Source organism: Oncorhynchus gorbuscha, linkage group LG13, assembly GCF_021184085.1.
Source record: "Oncorhynchus gorbuscha isolate QuinsamMale2020 ecotype Even-year linkage group LG13, OgorEven_v1.0, whole genome shotgun sequence".
NCBI classification, from domain to species: domain Eukaryota; kingdom Metazoa; phylum Chordata; class Actinopteri; order Salmoniformes; family Salmonidae; genus Oncorhynchus; species Oncorhynchus gorbuscha.
In genome coordinates, this window is record NC_060185.1 from 28785741 (window position 1) to 28813398 (window position 27658).

General features: G+C 42.5%; 1 protein-coding gene across 1 annotated transcript; it reads left to right on the plus strand.

Moving 5' to 3' along the window:
* On the plus strand, positions 1–27658 carry LOC123992269 (interferon-induced GTP-binding protein Mx-like). Its single transcript, XM_046293439.1, has 9 exons — positions 1–132; positions 362–383; positions 629–763; positions 944–1098; positions 1429–1581; positions 1679–1848; positions 3547–3561; positions 4112–4164; positions 27567–27658. Exons 1-9 carry the CDS (start codon positions 1–3, stop codon positions 27656–27658), a joined length of 927 nt encoding a protein of 308 aa, XP_046149395.1.

The following is a 27658-nucleotide window of genomic DNA, read 5'->3' on the forward strand; positions in this document are numbered from 1 at the left end:
ATGCTATATGGAAAGTGGGGTATTCTATTCTACAGCCATTTGGATAGACAAGTGCGACCATTCATCGAACTCATTGACTTTCAGAGATCGACTGGAATCGAGAAAGACCTGACATTGCCAGCCATTGCTGTGGTATGAGACCAGTGCTTGATGCATTATCTTGGGGTCCCGAGTGGCGCAGCGGTCTAAGGCACTGCATCTCAGTGCTAGAGGCGTCACTACTGACCCTGATTTGATTCCAGGCTGTATCACAACCGGCCGTCATTGGGAGTCCCATAAGTTGGTGCACAATTTCTTCTTAACTGACTTGCCTAGTTAAATAAAGGTTTAATAAAAAATAAAAATAAAAAAATAATCTGAGGTGGCACTACCCAGAGGAAGTGGTGAGATGGATCAGTTGAAAACGATCTTGAGTAGAGAGTAGCAGACGCATGGAGAAATATGTTTTTACCCAACTGGGTCTTCCTTGAGTCAGTGCTGCATGAAGAAACATGTTGTCATGCATCTGCTACTGCATCATTAGATCAGTAAATGTTCTCTTTACACTTTAAAGGCTGCATTTCTTATATTGCATAACAAATACTAATTTGGTGCAACTTTTATTTAAAACAAATCTATTTCCTCTTAGGTATTGTCACCAGGTGTCTATTGGAATTGAAACGAAGGAAGAGTTTTGGAGGCAAATGGAAGGTAAAGATCAGTTATCAAAGGATAGTGGAGACTTTTGAGGACCCCTCATTGGTTGAGATTCATGTCAGAACAGGTGTGCAAGTTTCAACTGAATGTAAAAGCATTACATTTCACTTTATATTCCCCACAATATACAGTAGATACATACTGACAGTGTAATTTTATGTTGGCTTATAGTTTTCAATAGATAGTCAAATTCACAAAGGTACGATTACAGGGGTGAGTAATGTTACCCAATTACCTGTTTTTAAAGCTCAGAATACTCTAGCCGGAGATGGTGTTGGGATCTGTGATGACCTGATCACGCTGGAAATCACGTCTCCTGATGTATGTGACCTCACACTTATTGATCTACCTGGGATTGCCACTGTACCTGTCAAAGACCAACCAGAGGATATTGGTGATCAGGTTAGTGTCACAAAATGAATGGGGTTAGGAGGAAGTAGATACTTTATGTAGATGATGTAACTATTATTAATGTGCATTTTGTAACCTTGTTAACTTCACTGAATCATATACAGTGCTCTCCACATTTATTTAGACAGTGAAGAGATTAACGTAGTCTAACGGTTAGTATTTTGTCCATCAATGCGTCAAGCCTGTGACACAACTCATGTCTTTCCCGATAGTAACTGAATGGTTATTTTCTCATTGTCTCAGATTCACTATGTATCACTGACAGATGTTAGCAGTCTGTTTCAACACTCTTATCAATTTTGGTCTTTCATGTCGCTTTAGATCAGACGTCTTATTTTGAAGTTTATTTTAAAAAACGAGACCATTAACCCGGTCGTAGTGCCATGCAATGTTGACATAGCAACAACTGAAGCATTGAGAATGGCGCATTCAGTGGATCCCAAAGGTGCAAGGACTCTGGATATTATCACAATTGTTTATTTGAACTCCTCACGCTTTTCTCTCATGAATTTGTTTTATTTTAAATATGGATATACAGTTTGTACTGTGTTTACAATACATTCTGATCAAGCCAGACTTGGTTGGCAAAGGAGCAGAGCCAGACATCTTAAAAAGTGTTAATGGCCAAGTTGTTCACCTGAACAAAGGCTATATCATCGTAAAATGCCCAGGCCAGAGTGATATCAACCAGAAGATCTCTTTGGTGGACGCCACTCGACTGGAAATGGAATTCTTTAAAAAAACACCACTTTAGACTATTTTTGTAGCACCACTTCATACCAGGGGGTCAATGTTGATCCCAATAGGCCATTGAATCAGCTGCTTTTACTGCCCTTAACATATCAGTCAGCTATAAAAGTCACTAAATGTCTGGACAGTTTAATTGTTACTGTGTGTCAGTCATACTGTGTGTCAGTCAAAATGACTATCCTACTGATCCTCAACTTCGGGGATATCATTTACAAAATAGCTTCCAATACTCTACTCAGCAAACTGGATGCAGTCTATCACAGTGCCATCCATTTTGTTACCAAAGCCCCTTATACCATCCACCACTGCGACCTGTATGCTCTAGTCGGCTGGCCATTGCTATATATTCATCACAAAACCCACTGGCTCTAGGTCATCCATAAGTCTTTGCTAGGTAAAGCACCATCTCAGCTCACTAGTCACGATAACAACATCCACCCATAGCACGTGCTCCAGCAGGTATATCTCACTGGTCATCCCCAAAGCCAACACCTCCTTTGGCCTCCTTTGCTTCCAGTTCTCTGCTGTCAATGACTGGAACTAATTGCAAAAATCGCTGAAGCTGGAGACTTATATTTCCCTCGCTAACTTTAAACATCAGCTATCTAGGCAGCTTACCGATCGCTGCAGCTGTACATAGCCCATCTGTAAATAGCCCACCCAATCTACCTACCTCATCCCCATATTGTTTTTATTTACTTTTCTGCTCTTTTGCACACCAGTATTTCTACTTGCACATCATCATATGCTCATCTTTCACTCCAGTGTTAATTGCTAAATTGTAATTACTCTGCTACTGTGGCCTGTTTATTGCCTTAGCACCTCACGTCATTTGCACACAGTTTTTATAGACTTTCTTTTGTTTCTATTGTGTTATTGACTGTACGCTTGTTTATTCCATGTGTAACTCTGTGTTGCTGTTTGTGTCGCACTGCTTTGCTTTATCTCTAGTTGAGAACTTGTTCTCTACTAGCCAACCTGGTTAAATAAAGGTGAAATAAAAAATCTAATCAAAAATACCAGCTGGTCTCAAAGGTCTTCTATAATTGCAGAACTACCAGACATTTGAGATCTGCTAACTTGCCTTTATCAACTGTCATTAGTTTTGATAATTGAACATTTACAAGAAGTTATCTCTAAATTCCATGGTCAAACAAAAGTGATAAGCCTGGTTCGTCTTACCAAACCAAACATTTGGTAGATGCAACTAGAACAGGTTTTACGGGGGTCCTGATTTTGAATATTGAATAGCTAGCTCCCTGTGTGTTTAGGTTAGAGACTTACCATTGCTTGTAGTGGCTGCAGTTCAACCCCCTCTTTCTGCTGATATAAAGTTTGCAGCTATTGTGTAACATTGGGCTTGTGAAAGCGGCCTTTTTCTACAGATAAGGATCCGGACAAGAAAATCACTACGAAATCGTCTGTAAATCTCAAACCATTTGAGCTACAAACTGAAGTCACCACCATTGAAAGACTAGACTCACGCATATGACAGTGTGAGCTGTTTTGCTGTAAGATATTCATAAGATTTATGGCAGTCGTCTGAACTCTGTCGCAGACTTCCTCATTTCAAAGAGGTCTTCTCAAAAAACCAACTGTCCAGACCGACCTGTTGGAGCTACAAACTAATATGTCACCAATATCGAAAGCGGAGACTCTCACGAACACAAAGGTGTCAGTTGTTCTGCTCCATGACACATACAAGCTTCAGGGGTGTCTTCTTAAATCTCTCAGATATAAGGCACACACTTCAAAACCTTATTCCATATGATTTATTTTGGGACTATGTGTTGCCATGTACAAATGTGTTATTCAATGTGTTTCTAATGGGCTAAAACAGTAAAGGCCAATTCAATGTTTGATCAAATATATTGTATATATTTCAAATAAAAAAATGTCACATGCGCCGAATATACCTTACTGTGAAATGCTTACTCACAACCTTACGTAAAAACCCTAAAAGATCTTAATCAAATGGCTAAATTATCAATTTTACGACTATCTTAAAACAATGCCATATGTTAGCTGAGTAGATATTGTGATCTAAGGGCTAAGACCTACAGGGGATTTCAAATGGGCCCCCAAGTGTTTTTGGAAATAACTTTCACAATGGCAGAGTTATTAGGACTCACAATGCATCAACAACAGCCATGGCGGGACTAGTGCTAAGGGCATGTGGTAACTTATTCTCACATTGTTTATGGCTTGTTTATACACGTGTCAACCAAAACTTTTCTGTGCATCTCAATTACAGTCCACTTCTTGAGCAAAACAAGGTGACAATACAATGCCTTTCCAGAAGATATGGTATATCATATCAAGTTAAGTTGACTGTAATGTAAACTAGTCATTGACTATTACATTCAATGCTAAGAACACTACTTAACTTCAATGAATTGTTTCCCAGCAGATACCACTGCCATACTTGACAGACGAAATCAGAGAGCATCTTGAGACTGTTAAAACAGTACTGAAGAAGTATAGCACAGGTCCTCCACTGAAACGTACAAAGGTGGGGCCCTAACTGAAGGAGATGAGTACATAGAAATAATGTGAACAATAATCTTTTCATATAGGTGTTCAAATCTATATTCCACTGTTGAAATTAGGTTCATGTTGTAACTAATCTCAGCTCCCAGAACCATGTCAGGTACTTGATTTTGGTTCTGGTACCGGATGTATAGACAGAGAAACTAGCGAGTGACTCTCGATCCAGGAAACGAGAAACTAGTAAATATAGAATGAAATAATACAACAGTATCAGAAAGATCTGTACACTTGAAATTCTTATTCAATACTTGACAACGTGGTTGTGTCTACATTTCTAGAGACTAAAGGATTTCATTGACAAGATTCCTGAACTATGCAGAACTGGGAAGGGTGTAAATACATTCATACATCCTGTATTCCAACAGTGGTATAGTTTTCTCAGTAAAACCAAAGGATCACGTAAGACCTAAGTCCTGTATTCATTAGATTTAATGTTGCTGCTGTACTAACCATAGTTCATGCTTTGCAGTTAACAGGATTTAAGGCTGCTTGCAACTTTATATCATAACAAAATTGTATTCCACTCAGAGTTGTTTGTTCTGTCTTGGTTCTAGGTATCATTTCAGTCCACAACAAGGTGGCGACCATGATGAAGAACTGCGATAAAGAACATTGTGGGGGGGAACGTTCAGTGCCTGTTGTATATATGAACATGCTGTTCAAAAGCACATCTTTGGACTTCAAGAGCCGGCCTTGGAGGTCCTGAAACTCATTCCAGGTATTATTTAAACTGACATTCTGTGATATGACATGATCACAAAAGGCACAGTGTTTGTATGTCGGAATTCGTCCCACTCCTCATGGTGTCACGCACTGATCTGTTTCACCTGTCCCTGTGATTGTCTCCACCCCCTCCAGGTGTCGCTTATTTTCCCCAGTGTATTTATCTCTGTGTTTCCTGTCTCTCTGTGCCAGTTTATCTTGTATGTTTAGTCAAGTCACCCAGCGTGTTTTTCCCCGTACTCATTTTCTATTCTCTTTTGATAGTCTTCCCGGTTTTGACTCTGGACTACTTTCCCGCCTGCCTGATCATCCTGCCTGCTCTGACCTTGAATTTTCCTGCCCTTCGGTACCTATTGAACTCTGAACTGGTTTTGGACTTTTGCCTGTACACAACCATTCTCTTGACTACCCATTTTTGGATTAATCAACATTGTAAGACACCAACCATCTGCCTCCTGTGTCTGCATCTGGGTCTCACCTTGTGCCTTGATACATGGTATAGTAAAAGTACAAAGCTTAGTCTGTAGGCAGTAATATTTTATGTATACATACAGTATATTATATACAATTGAAGTCAGAAGCTTACATACACTTACGTTGGAGTCATTAAATCTTGTTTTTCAACCACTCCACAAATATATTGACTCAGTTACACCAACTCTGTCAGGAGGAATGGGCCAAAAGTCACCCAACTTATTGTGGGAAGCTTGTGAAAGGCTACCCAAAATGTTTCACCCAAGTTAAACCATTTAAATGCTACCATATACTAATTGAGTGTATGTTAACTTCTGACTCGCTAGGAATGTGATGAAAGAAATAAACGCTGAAATAAGTAATTCTTTCTACTGTTATCCTGACATTTCACATTCTTAAAATAAAGTGGTGATCCTAACTGATCTAAGACAGGGAATATTTACATGGATTAAACATCAGGAGTTGTGAAAAACTGAGTTTTTAAATGTATTTGGCTGCTAAAGGTGTATGTAAACTTACGAATTCAACTGTACATACTTTACATGCGACTCATAATATGACAAAGCAATTAGCCCATTAACCAGTTATGCATTAGGGGGCGCTATGAAACTTTTTGGATGAAAAACGTTCCTGTTTTAAACAAGATATTTTGTCATGACAAGATGCTTGACTATGCATATAATTGACAGCTTTGGAAAGAAAACACTCTGACGTTTCCAAATCTGCAAAGATATTATCTGTGAGTGCCACAGAACTGATGCTACAGGCGAAACCAAGATGAAATTTCAAACAGGAAATGCCCCAGATTTTGGAGGCGCTTTGTTCCAATGTCTCCTTATATGGCTGAATGCACAAGGAATGGGCCTACACTGTCTGCAGCATTGTGACGTATTTGTATGCATATCATTGTAAGATTGACCATAAGAGACTACATTTACCAGGTGTCCGCTCGGTGTCCTCTGTCGAAACTATTGCGTAATCTCCAGGTGAGTGCATGTTTCCATTTTGAAGAGAGGAGAAACTAAACTGCCACGAGTGACTTATCATCGAATAGATATGTGTAAAACACCTTGAGGATTGATTCTAAACAACGTTTGCCATGTTTCTGTCGATATTATGGAGTTAATTTGGAAAAGAGTTTGCGTTTTAATGACTGAATTTTCGTTTTCTTTTCTCAGCCAAACGTGATGAAAAAAACAGATCAATTTCTCCTACACAAATAATCTTTTTGGAAAAACTGAACATTTGCTATCTAACTGAGAGTCTCCTCATTGAAAACATCCAAAGTTCTACAAAGGTAAATTATTTTATTTGAATGCTTTTCTTGTTTTTGTGAAAATGTTGCCTGCTGAATGCTAGGCTTAATGCTATGCTAGCTATCAATACTCTTACACAAATGCTTGTTTTGCTATGGTTGAAAAACATATTTTGAAAATCTGAGAAGACAGTGTTGTTAAAAAAAAGGCTAAGCTTGAGAGCCAATATATTTATTTCATTTCATTTGCGATTTTCATGAATAGTTAACGTTGCGTTATGCTAATGAGCTTGAGGCTATACTTAAGATCCCGGATACGGGATTGCTCATCGCAAAAGGTTAAATGAATTATCTGACTCCATAAGATACATAGCATATATTGTGCAAGTGTGTGTCTGTTTCAGTATGTGTACAAGTGTATTTAATTACTTTGTAAAATGAATCGATTGACATACAAGGCATGAAGCTTAAGTTACAAACATTAACAAACGTTACAAGGCATTATTCCAAGCATGGTCAAAATAAATCATGGCTTGTGCCATGGTCCATAGGTCATGGGAGAGGGAAAGAGAAAGAAAGAAAGAAAGAGCGAGAAGGGCCTTCTATGCCATTAAAGGGAACATAAAATTCTACGTACCAATTAGGATGGGGCTAAAAATACTTGAATCAGTTATAGAAGCCATTGCCCTTTATGGTTGTGAATTCTGGGGTCCGCACACAAACCAAGAATTCACAAAATAGGACAAACACCAAATTAAGACTCTGCATGCAGAATTCTGCAAAAATATCCTCTGTGTACAATGTAAAACACCAAATAATGCATGCAGAGCAGAATTAGGCCGATACCCGCTAATTATCAAAATCCAGAAAAGAGCCGTTAAATTCTACAACCACCTAAAAGGAAGTGATTCCCAAACCTTCCATAAAGACATCACCTACAGAGAAATTAACCTGGAGAAGCACCCCCAAAGCAAGCTGGTCCAGAGGCTCTGTTCACAAACAAAAACATACCCCACAGAGCACCAGGACAGCAATAAAATTTGACCCCATCAAATCATGACAAAACAAAAAGATAATTACTTGAGACATTGGAAATATTTTTTTAAACTGAGAAAACTAGAATGATATTTGGCCCTAAACAGAGTACACAGTGGCAGAATATCTGACCACTGTGACTGACCCATACTTGTTGGGGACACCCGTTCCCAGCTGGGACCTCCCCCCCCACACCCTCAGCTGGAATGTGGCGCATGGAATGCAAAAATATTCCTAAAAATATTTAACCTCCACACATTAACAAGTCCAATAGCTCAAATGAAAGATAAACAAGTTGTTTATCTACCCAGCAAGTCAGATTTCTAAAATGTTTTACGGCGAAAACATAGCACATATTTATGTCAAACCACCACCGCAGACATAGCTCATTTGCATAGCCAAGTAGGAAAAAATATGCAATCAACAAACGCAGGATTAAAAGAAAAATCATTTCACTAACCTTTTGAAATCTTCATCAGATGACAGTAATATAACATGTTACACAGTACATTCATTTTTTTTCAATAATCTGCAATATATATCCATAAATCTCTGTTTACAATGACGCATCGTTCAAAAAATGCTACTAAAATGTCAGGAGAAATGACGATAGCTCCGGCAGATAACATCAGCTAACAAGGAATACACATCATAAACTTCGACTAAATATGCATGTTCTACATATGTATAGGAAGATACACTTCTTCTAAATGCAATCGCTGTGTTACATTTATTTTTAACGTTACAGGTTGCGTTCACTAGGCTATACTAGGAGTCGGCGCTCCAAAAGTAGCATTCTGGCTCCTCTATCTTGGAGTCCACAGAAACCCAAATTTACTACATAAATATTCCCTTACCTTTGCTGTTCTTCCATCAAAAGACCTGGAAGGGATTATACTTACCAAAACAGCGTTTAGTTTTCAAGTCTGCGTCTTTCGGTTCTCAAAAACTACACATTTCGGTCAAAATGTAGCCAAAAGTCAAGTGGATGCGCACCAAATCGTCGAACTTACATATTATATGTCGAGTAAACGTGTCAAACTAACTTCATAATCAAGCTTTAACATGTTATAAAGGTGTACAGCAATTGTGAGGACGAACAGAAACACAGGCATCGTTCAATCGATCTTGGAAAAAAGACAGGACTTGACCAGAGCGCGCATAAAAGTGACCTGTTTTTTCGCGTGACCGAGAGCTTTCGGCACGCTCAAACTCCCGTGAGTGCGCGATTCTCACAATGAGAAGCCCCATTGAAAGCAGGGATCGCGCTGAACACGTAGGAACTGTTCCCAGAGCTGTAACTGTTTGGGAAGGGTGTTTGCGATGACGTCAAAGTTGGGCCAACTTTTATCATGACAAGAGATAGTTTGGGAGAATGCATGCCCTGACAGTTTTGCTTTACATAGAGACAAAATTGAAACGGTTTTATAAGCTTTAGAGTGTTTTCTATTCAATAATATTTTTTATTTCCATATATTAGCAACTTTTGACAAAAAAAAATTCCTGTTTAATAAGGGCACCAAATTCCTCCAGTAGGGGCAGTAAACAGCCCTAGCACTGACAGGTTAAGGAAAGCTTTGACACTGTACAGACACAGTGAGCGTTGCCTTGCTATTGAGAAAGGCAGCCGCAGACAGGCAATGTGCACACTGCCCACAAAATGAGGTGGAAACTAAGCTGCACTTCCTAAACGTCTGCCAAATGTATGACCATATTAGAGACATATATTTCCCTCAGATTACACAGATCGACAAAGAATTAGAAAACAAACCCAATTTTGATAAACTCCGATATCTACTGGGTGAAATACCACCATCTTAGCAGCAAGATGTGTGACCTGTTGCCACAAGAAAAGGGCAACCAGTGAAGAACAAACACCATTATATATACAACCCATATTTATGTTGATTTATTTTCCATTTTGTACTATTTGCACATTGTTACAACACTGTATATAGACATAATTTGACATTTGAAATGTCTTTACTTCTGTGTAATGTTTACTGTTCATTTTTATTGTTTATTGCACTTTTGTTTGTTATCAACTTCACTTGATATGTTTCCCATGCCAATAAAGCCCATAAATTAAAATTGAAATTGAAATGAGAGAGTATCTCACCACAGCAGGTCAGGAACATAAGATAAAGAACAATGAATCCAATACCCTTTTATAAGCATCTGTCTAGATTCCAAAACTGAGTTGATGATCAATAGTATTACAGTAAAGTTAACGTCCAATCAGATAGCAGACCTAAACTCAAATCAAATCAAATGTATTTATATAGCCCTTCGTACATCAGCTGATATCTCAAAGTGCTGTACAGAAACCCAGCTTAAAACCCCAAACAGCAAGCAATGCAGGTGTAGAAGCACGGTGGCTAGGAAAACCTCCCTAGAAAGGCCAAAACCTAGGAAGAAAGCTAGAGAGGAACCAGGCTATGTGGGGTGGCCAGTCCTCTTCTGGCTGTGCCGGGTGGAGATTATAACAGAACATGGCCAAGATGTTCAAATGTTCATAAATGACCAGCATGGTCAAATAATAAAAATCACAGGCAGAACAGTTGAAACTGGAGCAGCAACACGGCCAGGTGTGTCATGCAGGTGATAGAGGACCCAAAAGCGACTTAACAGAAACAGAGTTTATTCAAGTCCAAACAGGGAATAACAGAAATCCTCTAGTCTGTAGAGGGGAATAACAAGAGAAGCGGCCACAGACTGCAGGTCGCTTCGGGTAGGCGCAGGCCGTAGTTGACAGAGACACCTGCTCACACGCAGCATCTGATGAAGGCAAAAAACACGACAGGACAGGGCGAAACACAATCACAGCACGGTGAATACTAAACAAGGAACCGACGGGACAGGAACGGAACACAAAGGAATAAATAGGGACTCTAATCAGGGGAAAGGATCGGGAACAGGTGTGGGAAGACTAAATGATGATTAGGGGAATAGGAACAGCTGGGAGCAGGAACGGAACGATAGAGAGAAGAGAGAGCGAGAGAGTGAGAGGGGAGGGGAGAGAGAGGGATAGAAAGAGGGAAAGAACCCAATAAGACCAGCAGAGGGAAACGAACAGAATGGGGAGCACAGGGACAAGACATGATAATAAATGACAAACATGACAGTACCCCCACTCACCGGCGCCTCCTGGCGCACTCGAGGAGGAATCCTGGCGGCAACGGAGGAAATCATCGATGAGTGAACGGTCCAGCACGTCCCGAGACGGAACCCAACTCCTCTCCTCAGGACCGTAACCCTCCCAATCCACTAAGTATTGGTGACCCTGTCCCCGAGAACGCATGTCCATGATCTTATGTACCTTGTAAATAGGTGCGCTCTCGACAAGGACGGGAGGGGGAGGGAAGACGAACGGGGTGCGAAGAAAGGGCTTAACACAGGAGACATGGAAGACAGGATGGACGCGACGAAGATGTCGCGGAAGAAGCAGTCGCACAGCGACAGGATTGACGACCTGGGAGACACGGAACGGACCAATGAACCGCGGAGTCAACTTACGAGAAGCTGTCGTAAGAGGAAGGTTGCGAGTGGAAAGCCACACTCTCTGGCCGCAACAATACCTTGGACTCTTAATCCTGCGTTTATTGGCGGCTCTCACAGTCTTCCCCGCAGACAAAGGCAGACCGGTAATGAAGTCTAAGGCGATGTGAGACCATGGTTGAGAAGGAATGGGGAGCGGTCTGAGACGACCGGCAGGAGGAGAGTTACCCGACTTAGTCTGCGCGCAGTCCGAACAAGCAGCCACGAAACGGCGCGTGTCACGCTCCTGAGTCGGCCACCAAAGCGCTGGCGAATAGACGCAAGAGTGCCTCGAACACCGGGATGACCAGCTAACTTGGCAGAGTGAGCCCACTGAAGAACAGCCAGACGAGTGGAAACAGGAACGAAAAGGAGGTTACTAGGACAAGCGCGCGGCGACGCAGTGTGCGTGAGTGCTTGCTTAACCTGTCCTTCAATTCCCCAGACTGTTAACCCGACAACACGCCCATAAGGAAGAATCCCCTCGGGATCAGTAGAAGCCACAGAAGAACTAAACAGACGGGATAAGGCATCAGGCTTGGTGTTCCTGCTACCCGGACGGTAAGAAATCACAAACTCGAAACGAGCGAAAAACAACGCCCAACGAGCTTGACGGGCATTAAGTCGTTTGGCAGAACGGATGTACTCAAGGTTCTTATGGTCTGTCCAAACGACAAAAGGAACGGTCGCCCCCTCCAACCACTGTCGCCATTCGCCTAGGGCTAAGCGGATGGCGAGCAGTTCACGGTTACCCACATCATAGTTGCGCTCAGATGGCGACAGGCGATGAGAAAAATAAGCGCAAGGATGAACCTTATCGTCAGACTGGAAGCGCTGGGATAGAATGGCTCCCACGCCTACCTCTGAAAGCGTCAACCTCGACAATGAATTGTCTAGTGACGTCAGGAGTAACGAGGATAGGAGCGGACGTAAAACGTTCTTTTAGAAGATCAAAAGCTCCTGGGCGGAACCGGACCACTTAAAACACGTCTTGACAGAAGTAAGAGCTGTGAGAGGGGCAGCAACTTGACCGAAATTACGAATGAAACGCCGATAGAAATTAGCGAAACCTAAAAAGCGCTGCAACTCGACACGTGACCTTGGAACGGGCCAATCACTGACAGCTTGGACCTTAGCGGAATCCATCTGAATGCCTTCAGCGGAAATAACGGAACCGAGAAAAGTAACGGAGGAGACATGAAAAGAGCACTTCTCAGCCTTTACGTAGAGACAATTCTCTAAAAGGCGCTGTAGAACACGTCGAACGTGCTGAACATGAATCTCGAGTGACGGAGAAAAAATCAGGATATCGTCAAGATAGACAAAAACAAAGATGTTCAGCATGTCTCTCAGAACATCATTAACTAATGCCTGAAAAACAGCTGGCGCATTGGCGAGACCGAACGGCAGAACCCGGTACTCAAAATGCCCTAACGGAGTGTTAAACGCCGTTTTCCACTCGTCCCCCTCTCTGATGCGCACGAGATGGTAAGCGTTACGAAGGTCCAACTTAGTAAAGCACCTGGCTCCCTGCAGAATCTCGAAGGCTGATGACATAAGGGGAGCGGATAACGATTCTTAACCGTTATGTCATTCAGCCCTCGATAATCCACGCAGGGGCGCAGAGTACCGTCCTTCTTCTTAACAAAAAAGAACCCCGCCCCGGCCGGAGAAGAAGAAGGCACTATGGTACCGGCGTCAAGAGACACAGACAAATAATCCTCGAGAGCCTTACGTTCGGGAGCCGACAGAGAGTATAGTCTACCTCGAGGAGGAGTGGTCCCCGGAAGGAGATCAATACTACAATCATACGACCGGTGAGGAGGAAGGGAGTTGGCTCGGGACCGACTGAAGACCGTGCGCAGATCATGATATTCCTCCGGCACTCCTGTCAAATCGCCAGGTTCCTCCTGAGAAGTAGGAACAGAAGAGACGGGAGGGATGGCAGACATTAAACACTTCACATGACAAGAAACGTTCCAGGATAGGATAGAATTACTAGACCAATTAATAGAAGGATTATGACATACTAGCCAGGGATGACCCAAAACAACAGGTGTAAACGGTGAACGGAAAATCAAAAAAGAAATAGTCTCACTGTGGTTACCAGATACTGTGAGAGTTAAAGGTAGTGTCTCAAATTTGATACTGGGAAGATGACTACCATCTAAGGCAAACATGGGCATAGGCTTGTCTAACGGTCTGAAAGGAATGTTATGTTTCCGAACCCATGCTTCGTCCATGAAACAACCCTCAGCCCCAGAGTCAATCAAGGCACTGCATGTAGCACCCGAACCGGTCCAGCGTAGATGGACCGACATAGTAGTACAAGATCTAGATGAAGAGACCTGAGTAGTAGCGCTCACCAGTAGCCCTCCGCTTACTGATGGGCTCTGGCCTCTTACTGGACATGAATTAACAAAATGTCCAGCAACTCCGCAATAGAGGCACAGGCGGTTGGTGATCCTCCGTTCCCTCTCCTTAGTCGAGATGCGAATCCCTCCCAGCTGCATGGGCTCAGTCTCAAAGCCAGAGGAGGGAGATGGTTGCGATGCGGAGCAGGGAAACACCGTTGATGCGAGCTCTCTTCCACGAGCCCGGTGACGAAGATCTACCCGTCGTTCTATGCGGATGGCGAGAGCAATCAAAGAGTCCACATCTGAAGGAACCTCCCGGGAGAGAATCTCATCCTTAACCACTGCGTGGAGCCCCTCCAGAAAACGAGCGAGCAGCGCCGGCTCGTTCCACTCACTAGAGGCAGCAAGAGTGCGAAACTCAATAGAATAATCCGTTATGGACCGTTCACCTTGGCATAAGGAAGCCAGGGCCCTAGAAGCCTCCTACCAAAAACTGAACGGTCAAAAACCCGAATCATCTCCTCTTTAAAGTTCTGGAACTTGTTAGAGCAATCAGCCCTTGCCTCCCAGATAGCTGTGCCCCATTCTCGAGCCCGGCCAGTAAGGAGTGAAATGACGTAAGCAACCCGAGCTCTCTCTCTAGAGTATGTGTTGGGTTGGAGAGAGAACACAATCTCACACTGCGTGAGAAAGGAGCGGCACTCAGTGGGCTGCCCGGAGTAGCAAGGTGGGTTATTAACCCTAGGTTCTGGAGGCTCGGCAGGCCAGGAAGTAACAGGTGGCACGAGACGTAGACTCTGGAACTGTCCAGAGAGGTCGGAAACCTGAGCGGCCAGGTTCTCCACGGCATGGCGAGCAGCAGACAATTCCTGCTCGTGTCTGCCGAGCATGGCTCCTTGGATCTTGACGGCAGTGTAACGAGCGTCTGAAGTCGCTGGGTCCATTCCTTGGTCGGTTCCTTCTGTCATGCAGGTGATAGAGGACCCAAAAGCGACTTAACAGAAACAGAGTTTATTCAAGTCCAAACAGGGAATAACAGAAATCCTCTAGTCTGTAGAGGGGAATAACAAGAGAAGCGGCCACAGACTGCAGGTCGCCGGGTAGGCGCAGGCCGTAGTTGACAGAGACACCTGCTCACACGCAGCATCTGATGAAGGCAAAAAACACGACAGGACAGGGCGAAACACAATCACAGCACGGTGAATACTAAACAAGGAACCGACGGGACAGGAACGGAACACAAAGGAATAAATAGGGACTCTAATCAGGGGAAAGGATCGGGAACAGGTGTGGGAAGACTAAATGATGATTAGGGGAATAGGAACAGCTGGGAGCAGGAACGGAACGATAGAGAGAAGAGAGAGCGAGAGAGTGAGAGGGGGAGGGGGAGAGAGAGGGATAGAAAGAGGGAAAGAACCCAATAAGACCAGCAGAGGGAAACGAACAGAATGGGGAGCACAGGGACAAGACATGATAATAAATGACAAACATGACAAGGTGGACTGGGGACAGCAAGGAGTCATCATGCCAGGTAGTCCTGAGGCATGGTCCTAGGGCTCAGGTCCTCCGAGAGAGAGAAAGAGAGAATTAGAGAGAGCATACTTAAATTCACACAGGACACCGGATAGGACAGGAGAACTACTCCAGATATAACAAACTGACCCTTGCCCCCGACACATAAACTACTGTAGCATAAATACTGGAGGCTGAGACAGGAGGGGTCAGGAGACACTGTGGCCCCATCCGATGATACACCCGGACAGGGCCAAACAGGAAGGATATACTCTGCTTCTCAGAGGTGAAACAATGGAGGTTGGTAAGATCAATGCAGAGGAAATTCTTGCATACAGTTGATTAGAAGAGTCACTTCGGGGGCTGCCCTTTAAGGGCTCATTTCAGCCAAATACCAGGTTTTCTACTAACCTTTGACTCACAACCTTAATCTAGAATGTACACTTTCAGAAAAAAGAGAACCCTTTTTCGTTCCTGGTAGAACCTTTTTGGGTTACATTTAGAAAGGGTTTTTAAATGGAACCCAAAAGGGATCTACATGGAAGCCAAAAGGGTTCTACCTGCAACCAAAAAGAGTTCTTGAAAGGGTTCTCCTATGGGAACAGCCAAATAGCCCTTTAAGGTTTTAAATAGCAGAGTGTAGTATTTGTGACATATATTTCTGAGATAATCTTATCTAATGCAAATAGTATCTTATTCTGATTTAAATTGTGGTTTAATCATTGGAAATTATTATTAGACAATAGATTGTGAAATTCCAATGCTGAAGGATGAAATTTGCATTGATATTGCATGGTGTCACTATGGGGCCACACACACACACTACCTTCCGACGATACCCCCGGACAGGGCCAAACAGGCAGGATATAACCCCTCCCACTTTGCCAAAGCAAAGGCCCCACACCACTAGAGGAATATCTTCAACCACCAACTTACTATCCTGAGACAAGGCCGAGTATAGGTCACGAAGATCTCCCCCACGGCACGAATCCGATGGAGGCACCAACCCGGACAAGAAGATCACACCAGTGACTCAACCCACGCAAATGATGCACCCCTCCTAGTTACGGCATGGAAGAGCACCAGTAAGCCAGTGACTAAGCCCCCGTAATAGGGTTAGAGGCAGTGAATCCCAGTGGAGAGAGGGAAAATGGCCAGGCAGAGACAAGGGCGTTTCGTCGCTCCAGTGTCTTTCCGTTCACCTTCACACCCCTGGGCCAGACTACACTCAATCTTAGGACCTACTGAAGAGATGAATCTTCAACAAAGACTTAAAGGTCGAGACCGAGTCTGCGTCTCTCACATGGATAGGCGGACCATTCCATAAAAATTGAGCTTTATAGGAGAAAGTCATGCCTCCAGCTGTTTGCTTAGAAATTCTAGGGACAGTAAGGAGGCCTGTGTCTTGTGACCGTAGCGTACGTGTAGGTATGTACAGCAGGACCAAATTGGAAAGCTAGGTAGGAGCAAGCCCATGTAGGTTTATAGGTTAGCAGTAAAACCTGAAATCAGCTCTAGCCTCAACAGGAAGCCGGTGTAGAGAGGCTAGCACTGGAGTAATATGATCAAATTGGTTGGTTCTAGTAATTATTCTAGGTGCCGTGTATTAGAATATTAAAATATTAAAATATTTATATTTAGTGAAAACAATAATGGTCCTAAAACGGAACCTTGTGGATCACCAAAATTTGTCACAGGACAAACCATCCACAGAGACAAACTGATATCTTTCCAAACAGATAAGATCTAAACCAGGCCAGAATTTGTCCGTGTAGATCAATTTGGGTCTCCAATCCCTCCAAAAGAATGTGGAGATCAATGGTATCGAAAGAAGCACTAAGGTCTAGGAGCACGAGGACAGATGCAGAGCCTCGGTCTGACACCATTAAAAGGTCACCTTCATGAGTGCAGTCTCAGTGCTATCATGGGGTCTAAAACCAGACTGAAGTGTTTTGTATACATTGTTTGTATTCAGGAAGGCAGTGAGGTGCTGCGCAACAGCTTTTTCATTTTTGAGAGTAATGGGAGATTCGATATAAGTCAACAGTTTTTTATTTATTTTCTGGGTCAAGGTTTGGCTTTTTCAAGAGAGGCTTTATTACTGCCACTTTTAGTGAGTTTGGTACACATCCGGTGGATAGGTAGCCATTTATTATGTTCAACATAGGAGGACCAATCACAGAAAGCAGCTCTTTCAGTAGTTTAGTTGGAATAGGGTCCAGTATGCAGATTGAAGGTTTAGAGGCCAAGACTATTTTCGTCAATGTGTCAAGGGATATAGTATTAAAAACCTTGAGTGTCTCCCTTGATCCTAGGTACTGACAGTGTTGTGCAGAGTCTGTAATTAGCTTTCTAATGATCATAATCTTTTTGTAAAATAAGTTCATGAATTTATCACTGCTGAAGTGAAAGTCATCCTCTCTTGGGGAATGCTGCTTTTTAGTTAGCTTTGTGACAGTATCAAAAATAAATGTTGGATTGTTCTTATTCTCCTCAAATAAGTTGGAAAAATAGGATGATCGAGCAGCAGTGAGGGCTCTTCGATACGGCATGGTACTGTTTTTCTAAGCCAGTCAGAAGACTGTTTTGTGTAGCGCCATTTCCATTCCAATTTTCTGGAAGCTTGCTTCAGGGCTCAGGTATTTTCTTTATACCAGGGAGCTAGTTTCTTATGACAAATGTATTTTTGTTTTTAGGGGTTCGACTGCATCTTGGGTGTTACACAAGGTTAAATTGAGTTCCTCAGTTAGGTGGTTAACCGATTTTTGTACTGTGATGTCCTTGAGTAGGTGGAGTCTGGAAGGGCATCTAGGAATCTTTGGTTTGTCCGAGAACTTATAGCATGGCTTTTGATGATCCTTGGTTGGGGTCTAAGCAGACTATTTGAAGCGATTACAAGCGTAATCAATTGCCATAGTAATATAAAATATGCAATGATATAACACATGAGCTAAACTGGAATGACACTCTCCCACACAGTTGCATAAAAACAGCTGTGTGCAAACCATGCCCCAAAATATTCTAATGAGCTGCCTGCCTCCCCTTAAAATTGAATTAAAATTAAAAGAGCAAAGTATAGTCCTAATGTTAAATATCAACCAGTATCAACCAGTCTTCAAATCTGTATGTTGACATTTTATTTGAATTTTTTAAAGGTATAGTGTGAGCAGAGTTCGAGATGTGTGGGAACCTTGTTTAAAAGCTATCCTCAGCTCAGATGCCTTACTTTGTTGAGTAAATATGAAGTTATATATTTTACATCGTAGATTATGGTTGTGAAGTTAAAATGGAAAATCAATGATATATTGTTATTTGAGTTATTCATGTAGTTAACTGTCAGTCACACAACACAATTCCTCAGACTAAGACTGACAAAATCCATCTGAATCAGGAAGCCAAAGTTGAGAAGAAAATCAAAGAGTACAACAATATGGAGCCATTGGTGTACGGTCAGGATACTATTTTCGTCAAGGTCTTGAAGGATCATGAAGATCACTTCAAAGAAGCCTTTGAGGAAGAGCAGTTTAATGATCCAGATGAAATTGAGGACAAGAACACAACTGCTACATTCAACTGTGCCGTATTTGATACCAGGAAGCTGACCCGCATACACTTTGGGTCTACTATGAGGTATGTTTGACAGCAGTATGATTTTCATAATAGGTGGTGGTAGGGGTGGAGATTCTACCTTTAGGAGGACATACACTGGGAAGCTTGAAGCTTTGCATGTTCAAGAAGAACAAGAAGCTTTGCATGTTCAAACAACTCTTACACTAAAAGAGCATTATCACCATTTTCACAACTTCACAGTATTATTCCAATCTCATAGTGTGGAAATATACATAAAGCATAGGAAAATTGAAAATGTGACTACACTGGACCAAATATTGAATAGAGCATTCTGAATATTTTGAATATTTTGTGGTCACACAGAATAAACTGCATGTACAACTATAGACAGTTTAATTTGTCTCACTAACTTTTTATTTACCTATTGATTTGATACTATTATCAACTGCTTATTCAAGTTCCACCAAGAACATTAAGTATTATTAATCCACATATTTGTATGTTAATTATTTTACATTTTGGTTAACTTTTACTCTGAACAACCGTTGTCCTAATGATGGCAGTTCATTTCTTCAGATGAATAACATTGCTTTCTATTGTTTTTTGCCCTCTTGGCCATCTATACACATCTAACAATTGCTCTTAGTTATTTTGTATGTAACCATTTGTACTGTTTTCCACTTATAAGGAGGGAGGGGAGGTGGGGATGGCATGTCCAAAGATGATTTGCATTCTGTTTTGATATGATGCTGTACTTGGACTGAATCATTTCAGGGACTTCTGAATGCTTTCTACAGACCATTGCACAATATGTCCAAAGATCACAGGTTCCTCAGTTTTCCCAAAGAAGTTGTGGCCATCGATGTTTGAAAAGCAATGATGTTGCAACTAGAGCCTTCAAAGTTTTGCCCAACCTGTACAGAAGGTTAAAATCACATTTACAGTGATGAATATTGCAACTTTTCCCAGGTAACTCAATGTCTTAATCTTTGTAGCAAAACATGTACAAGGCTAATTACAAACGTTTCAAACTGGTCCCATACATGACAGCAAATTGAGTTGACTCATAGACCAATGTCATGAGCAGACCCACATGACAAAATACTACTTATTTACTACACAAACCCTATTTGTGCAGTAGTGACTATGTAGAGACGTCCAGGGATTTTGTAGTGAATGTGTAGTTTAGGCACAAGTAGAGTTTTGTAGTGTTCAGTGGGAAAATAGTAGTGTTTCCAGTAGTAATCATGTAGAGATTTTAATACTTAATTTTATAAGTGTTCAAAACACTATAGCTTTACTACACAGGCTTTTCGCAACCGCAGAAGAAAGCTACTCTTTCTGACAATCACAAATGTAATCATCTTCCATCCTTTGCCATCTTGTTTTTCATAGCCCTTATGCTGGCACCATATGTATGTTTAACTTTCCTTTATGTTTTATGAACACTTTCATGTCGTTGTTTAGCCATTTATATCACTTTTTACCACATCAAAAGGATTGCTAGCCAAAGTGGTATTGTGATTAGACTAGCTGTTCGCTGGACACATTGAAATGTAGCTATGTGCCCTCTGTTTTCATCATGCTAGCTAATAACTGTGTGTGTTTGTATGCAGATGTACAGTATGTTCACATTGCTATAATGACCCATTCTACATACCTGTTTTGACCTGTTGCCAAGGAGGCCCTCAACATAAGAAGACTGTTGTGTTGTCACACTTGGTCCCTTTCGGACAATAGTGTGACCACTCCAAAAGAAATTCAGACACAACAAAAGAGCCTCGAGAGGTGGTCTGAGTTTGGTTCACTTTTATTCCGGGGTCCGGTTCCCTTTTTTAGGGCAATGTGAACACACAACTCCCCATGTTTGCTTGTCAGACCACACTCTAGACTACTGCAACACCGATTCCCCTGTCATAAACCCTCTCACATTGGTGTTACAAAAGAAAGAAGTTGATGATTAGCAGGTTCCCGGATAAAGGTGTACTGTTTTTGGATATGCCTATTGATTAGCGATTGTCAAGGATTCACAGAGATTTTAGTTCAGATTATTTGTTTGCAATATGTGATCTAAAGGCTAAGAGAGCTGCAGACACTTTCCATTTGATTGTAGGGTTTGAATAGTGTGTCAGACAAAATATTTGGTGAGTATCACATCATAGGGTACAAAATCAATTATAGCTCTTAAAGGGGCAGTAGCCTACATTGGGTGTAGAATTTTCAATTGCATCATTATTTAATCTGCAGTTATTCTTCTGCTATGTATTCTGTTAATAGTATGATTGTAACGGTTTTCTAGGTGTGGTGAAGGAGAGTCGGACCAAAATGCAGCGTGTAGATTGCGATCCATGTTTAATGAAACAAACGTAAACACGAATAAACACAAACACTACAAAACAATAAACGTAACAAAAACCGAAACAGCCTATACTTGTCAACTAACACAGCGACAGGAACAAAGACACTAAAGACAATCACCCACACCAAACTCAACGAATATGGCTGCCTAAATATGGTTCCCAATCAGAGACAACGATAAACACCTTCCTCTGATTGAGAACCACTCCAGACAGCCATAGACTTTGCTAGATACCCCACTAAGCTACAATCCCAATACCACCACCAAAACCCCAAGACAAACACACCACAATACAAAAACCCCATGCCACACCCTGGCCTGAACCAATACATGAAGATAAATACAAAATACTTCGACCAGGGCGTGACAATGATTACAATTATGTCTCATCTTTTAACTAAATCTACTAGCTTCAAAATGTAGGTAGTTATACAGTTGAAGTCAGAAGTTTACATACACTTAGGTTTGAGTCAATACAACTCGTTTTTCAACCACTCCACAAATTTCCTGTTAACAATCTGTAGTTTTGGCAAGTCCGTTAGGACATGTACTTTGTGCATGACACAAGTAATTTTTCCAACAGACGGATTATTTCACTTATAGTTCACTGTATCACAATTCCAGTTTGTCAGAAGTTTACATACAGTAAGTTGACTGTGCCTTTAACCTCTTGATTCTAGCCATTCCGGATCCGGGATCGTGAATACAGCCTCAAGCTCATTACCATAACGCAATGTTAACTATTCATGAAAATCCCAAATTAAATTAAATAAATATATTGGCTCTCAAGCTTAGCCTTTTGTTAACAACACTGTCATCTCAGATTTTCAAAATATGCTTTTGAACCATATCTAAATAAGCATTTGTGTAAGAGTATTGATAGCCTAGCATAGCATTTAGCCTAGCATTCAGTATGCAACATTTTCACAAAAACCAGAAAAGCATTCAAATAAAATCATTTACCTTTGAAGAACTTCAGATGTTTTCAATGAGGAGACTCTCAGTTAGATAGCAAATGTTCAGTTTTTACAAAAATATTATTTGTGTAGGACAAATCGCTCCGTTTTGTTTGGCTACGAAAAAACCTGTATCCAGGAGTGTAAATTCTCTAGGCAAGCTCATTAGCATAATGCAACGTTAACTATTCATGAAAATCGCAAATTAAATTAAATAAATCAATTTTTTCTCAAGCTTAGCCTTTTGTTAACAACACTGTCATCTCAGATGTTTTCAATGAGGAGACTCTCAGTTAGATAGCAAATGTTCAGTTTTTACAAAAAGATTATTTGTGTAGACAAATCGCTCCGTTTTCTTTCACGTTTGGGTAAGAAAAAAAACGAAAATTAAGTCATTAAAACGCTAACTGTTTTCCAAATTAACTCCATAATATCGACAGAAACATGGCAAACGTTGTTTAGAATCAATCCTCAAGGTGTTTTTCACATATCTATCAATGATAAATCCTTCGTGGCAGTTGACTTTCTCCTCTGAAGAAATGGAACGCGCATGGACCAAGAGATTATGCAATAATTTCGACGCAGGACACCGGGCGGACACCTGGTAAATGTAGTCTCTTATGGTCAATCTTCCAATGATATGCCTACAAATACGTCACAATGCTGCAGACACCTTGGGAAAACGACAGAAAGGGCAGGCTCATTCCTGGCGCATTCACAGCCATATAAGGAGACATTGGAACACAGCGCCTTCAGAATCTGGGGCATTTCCTGTATGAAACTTCATCTTTGTTTCGCCTGTAGCATTAGTTCTGGGGCACTCACAGATAATATATTTGCAGTTTTGGAAACGTCAGAGTTTTTTCATTCCAAAGCTGTCAATTACATGCATAGTCGAGCATCTTTTCGTGACAAAATATCTTGTTTAAAATGGGAACGTTTTTTATCCAAAAATTAAAAGAGCGCCCCCTATCTCAAAGAAGTTAAACAGCTTGGAAAATTCCAGAAAATGATGTCATAGCTTTAGAAGCTTCTGATCAGCTAATTGACATCATTTGAGTCAATTGGAGGTGTGCCTGTGGATACATTTCAAAACCTACCTTCAAACTCAGTGCCTCTTTGCTTAACATCATTGGAAAATCAAAAGAAATCAGCCAAGACCTCAGAAAAAGAATTGTAGACCTCCACATGTATGGTTCATCCTTGGGAGCAATTTCCAAACACCTGAAGGTACTACGTTCATCTGTACCAACAATAGTACATTTACATTTACATTTAAGTCATTTAGCAGACGCATTCTTATCCATAGATGAATATACAAATTGGTGCGAAAATTCAAACCTTATGAACATCCAGTGGGACAGTCACTTAACAATAGTGCATCTAAAACTTAGGGGGTGGGGTGAGAGGGATTACTTAACCTATCCTAGGTATTCCTTAAAGAGGTGGGGTTTCAGGTGTCTCCGGAAAAAGGTGGTGATTGACTCCGAACACTGTCCCAACCTGGCGGGTCGTGAGGAGTTTGTTCCACCATTGCAGGGGGCCAGGGCAGCAAACAGTTTTGACTGGGAAAATTATGGGAGCTGTGAACTTTTCAGTGGTAGGGAGGCGAGCAGGCCAAATGGGTGGATGAACAATGATCCCAGTGCCCTTGTTTGGGTGTAGGGCCTGATCAGAGCCTGGAGGTACTGAGGTGCCGTTCCCCTCACAGCTCCGTGGGCAGCAAGCACCATGGTCTTACAAGCGGATGCAGTTCAACTGGAAGCCAGTGGAGAGATTCACGGAGGAGCGGGAAAGCTACCCAAAATGTTTGAGAGTTAAACTTGGGAAGGTATTGAACACCAGACGGGCTCAAATCAAATTTCTGGATGAGTTGAAGGGTTTAATGGCACAGGAAGGGAGCCCAGCCAACAGCAAACAATGCAGTAATCCAGACGGGAGATGACAAGTGCCTGGATTAGGACCTGCGCCGCTTCCAGTCCTCTTCTGTGAGGCAGGGATGTCAAACTCATGGTTGAATAATGCAGGATGTTGTAGAGCATGAACCTACAGGAATGGGCCACCGCCTTGATGTTAGTAGAGAACGAAGGGTGTTGTCCAGGATCACGCCATGGTTCTTGGGCTCTGGGAGGAGGACACAATGGAGTTGTCGACCGTGATGGCAGGAGATCATGGACAGGGCAGTCCTTCCAGGGAGGAACTGAGCAGCTCCGTCTTGCCGAGGTTCAGCTTGAGGTGGTGATCATGTGTCATCCACACTGATATGTCTGCCAGACATGCAAAATAAAGTGGTCGCCACCTGGTCATCAGAAGGGGGAAAGGAAAAAAGATTAATTGTGTGTCGTAAACTTCTGCATAGCAATGATAAGAGAGACCATGTGAGGTTATGACAGAGCCAAGTGACTTGGTGTTAGCGAGAAAGGAGAGGGCCAAGAACAGAGCCCTGGGGGACACCAGTGGTGAGAGCACGTGGTGAGGAGACAGATTCTCGCCACGCCACCTGGTAGGAGCGACCTGTCAGGTAGGACAACAATCCAAGCGTGGGCCGCGTCTTCGGAGATGCCCAACTCGGAGAGGGTGGAGAGGAGGATCTGATGGTTCACAAATCGAAGGCAGCCGATAGATCTAGAAGGATGAGAGCAGAGGAGAGAGAGTTAGACTAGCAGTGCGGAGCGCCTCCGTGATACAGAGGAGAGCAGTCTCAGTTGAATGACTAGTCTTGAAACCTGACTGATTTGGATCAAGAAGGTCATTCAGAGTTGGGATCTAGCGGGAGAGCTGGCCAAGGACGGCGCGTTCAAGAGTTTTGGAGAGAAAAGAAAGAAGGGATACTGGTCTGTAATTGTTGACATCGTCCTGGATCTGTCAGTGTCACAGGTTTTTTCAGAAGGGGTGCAATCTCTCGCTCCTCTTGAAGACGGAAGGGACGTAGCCAACGGTCAGGGATGAGTTGATGAGCGAGGTGAGGTAAGGGAGAAGGTCTCCGGAAATGGTCTGGAGAAGACTCCAGGAGGGGATAGGGTCAAGCGGGCAGGTTGTTGGGCGGCCGGCCGTCACAAGACCGTTCCTGAGATTTCATCTGGAGAGAGAGGGGAGAAAGAGGTCAGAGCACAGGGTAGGGCAGTGTGAGCAGAACCAGCGGTGTCGTTTGACATTAGCAAACGAGGATCGGATGTCGTCAACCTTCTTTTCAAAATGGTTGACGAAGTCATCTGCAGAGAGGGAGGAGGGCTGGGAGGGGCGGAGGATTCAGGAGGGAGGAGAAGGTGGCAAAGAGCTTCCTAGGGTTAGAGGCAGATGCTTGGAATTTAGCGTGGTAGAAAGTGGCTTTAGCAGCAGAGACAGAGGAGGAAAATGTAGAGAGGACAGTGAAAGGATGCCAGGTCCGCAGGGAGATAAGTTTTCCTCCATTTCCGCTCGGCTGCCCGGAACCTGTTCTGTGAGCTCGCAATGAGTCATCGAGCCACGGAGCGGGAGGGAGGACCGAGCCGGCCTGGAGGATAGGGGACATAGAGAGTCAAGGGATGCAGAGAGGGAGGAGAGGAGGGTTGAGGAGGCAGAATCAGGAGATAGGTGGGAGAAGGTTTGAGCGGAGGGAAGAGATGATAGGATGGAAGAGGAGAGAGTAGCGGGGGAGAGATTTAAGCGAAAAGGTTGGGACGGCGCGATACCATCCGCAGTAGGGGCAGTGTGGGAGGTGTTGGATGAGAGCGAGAGTGGAAAAGGATACAAGGCAGTGGTCGGAGACTTGGAGGGGAGTTGCAGTGAGGTTAGTGGAAGAACAGCATCTAGTAAAGATGAGGTCAGCGTATTGCCTGCCTTGTGAGTAGGGGGAAGGTGAGAGGGTGAGGTCAAAAGAGGAGAGGAGTGGAAAGAAGGAGGCAGAGAGGAAAGAGTCAAAGGTAGACGTGGGGAGGTTAAAGTCGCCCAGAACTGTGAGAGGTGAGCCGTATACGGAGGTATAAACACCATGGGACCACATAGCCATCAAAATGCTAAGGAAGGAGACACATTCTGTCTCCTAGAGATGAATATACTTTGGTGCGAAAACTGCAAATCAATTCCAGAACAATAGCAAAGGAGGAAACAGGTACAAAAGTATCTATATCCACAGTAAAACGATGTAACCTGAAAGGCCGCTCAGCACGGAAGAAACCACTGCTCCAAAACCGCCATGAAAAACCCAGACTACGGTTTGCAACTGCACATGGGGACAAAGATCTTACTTTTTGGTGAAATGTCTTCTGGTCTGATGAAACAAAAATATAACTTTTCCTAACATTGCTATTTTTGGAGGAAAAAGGGGGGATGCTTGCAAGCTGAAGAACACCATCCCAACCTTGAAGCACGGGTATGGCAGCATCATGTTGTGGGGGTGCTTTGCTGCAGGAGGGACTGGTGCACTTCACAAAATAGATGACATCATGAGGGAGGAAAATTACGTGGATATATTGAAGCACCATTTCAAGATATCAGTCAGGAAGTTAAAGCTTGGCCACAAATGGGTCTTCCAAATGAACAATGATCCCAAGCATACTTCCAAAGTTGTGGCAAAATGGCTTAAGGACAGCACTCCAAGTCAAGGTATTGGAGTGGCCATCACAAAGCCCTGACGTCAATCCTATAAAAAGTTGTGGGCAGAACTGAAAAAGCATGTGCGAGCAAGTAGGCCTTACAAACCTGACTCAGTTACACCAGCTCTGTCAGAACGAATGGGTCAAAATTCACCCAACTTATTGTGGGAAGCTTGTGGAAAGCTACCCAAAATGTTTGACCCAAGTTAAACAATTTAAAGTCAATGCTACCAATACTAATTGAGTGTATGTAAACTTCTGACCCATGTGATGAAAGAAATAAAAGCTGAAATATATCATTTCACATTCTTAAAATAAAGTGGTAATCCTAACTGACCTAAGACAGGGAATTTTTACTGTGATTAAACGTCACAGTAAAATGTATTTGTATTTGGCTAAGGTGTATGTAAACTTCTGACTTCAACTGGATCTAGCTGTTCCGATAACACATTTTTATGGAATGGCTTGTACTGAACATTGAAAAAACCCATGGTGCATTGAGTGAAGGTTGGGAAAAGATCTTGGTTCCTTTCTAAACATAGCAATGTGAATGCAAAGAGGACTCAGACCACAACATAGATGAAGTGAACTGGCAAAGGAGTTGAGTCGTCATTCAAAGGCGAGGGCAGTTTGAATACAAAAGACAACTGAGTTATTTAGCTTTTTTTTACACAGAGTTCACTTTAAACATTCTGATATAGTTTATTTTAAGGTGAAAACACCTTAAGTGTCCTCTGTTAGCAGATGGTTGATAATGGCTCACTGTATAATTGGTTGTCTCTTGTGCTTGTCTTTATTTTCTAAAAGGTTACTTGGCGGAGAATGTGGCTGCAACAAAAAAAGAGAATCTGAAGATAGTTAAGTCAAAGATGAATGAAGACAAGGCCTCAAAGAGATGA

What these genes read in the sequence shown, in the direction of transcription:
- LOC123992269 (XM_046293439.1), top strand. Translation starts at nt 1, where the DNA reads ATGCTATATGGAAAGTGGGGTATTCTATTCTACAGCCATTTGGATAGA. An exon ending in TGAGATTCATGTCAGAACAG is followed by an intron (nt 764 to 943) that starts GTGTGCAAGTTT and finishes CTGTTTTTAAAG; the next exon opens with CTCAGAATACTCTAGCCGGA. An exon ending in CTCTGGATATTATCACAATT is followed by an intron (nt 1,582 to 1,678) that starts GTTTATTTGAAC and finishes ATTCTGATCAAG; the next exon opens with CCAGACTTGGTTGGCAAAGG.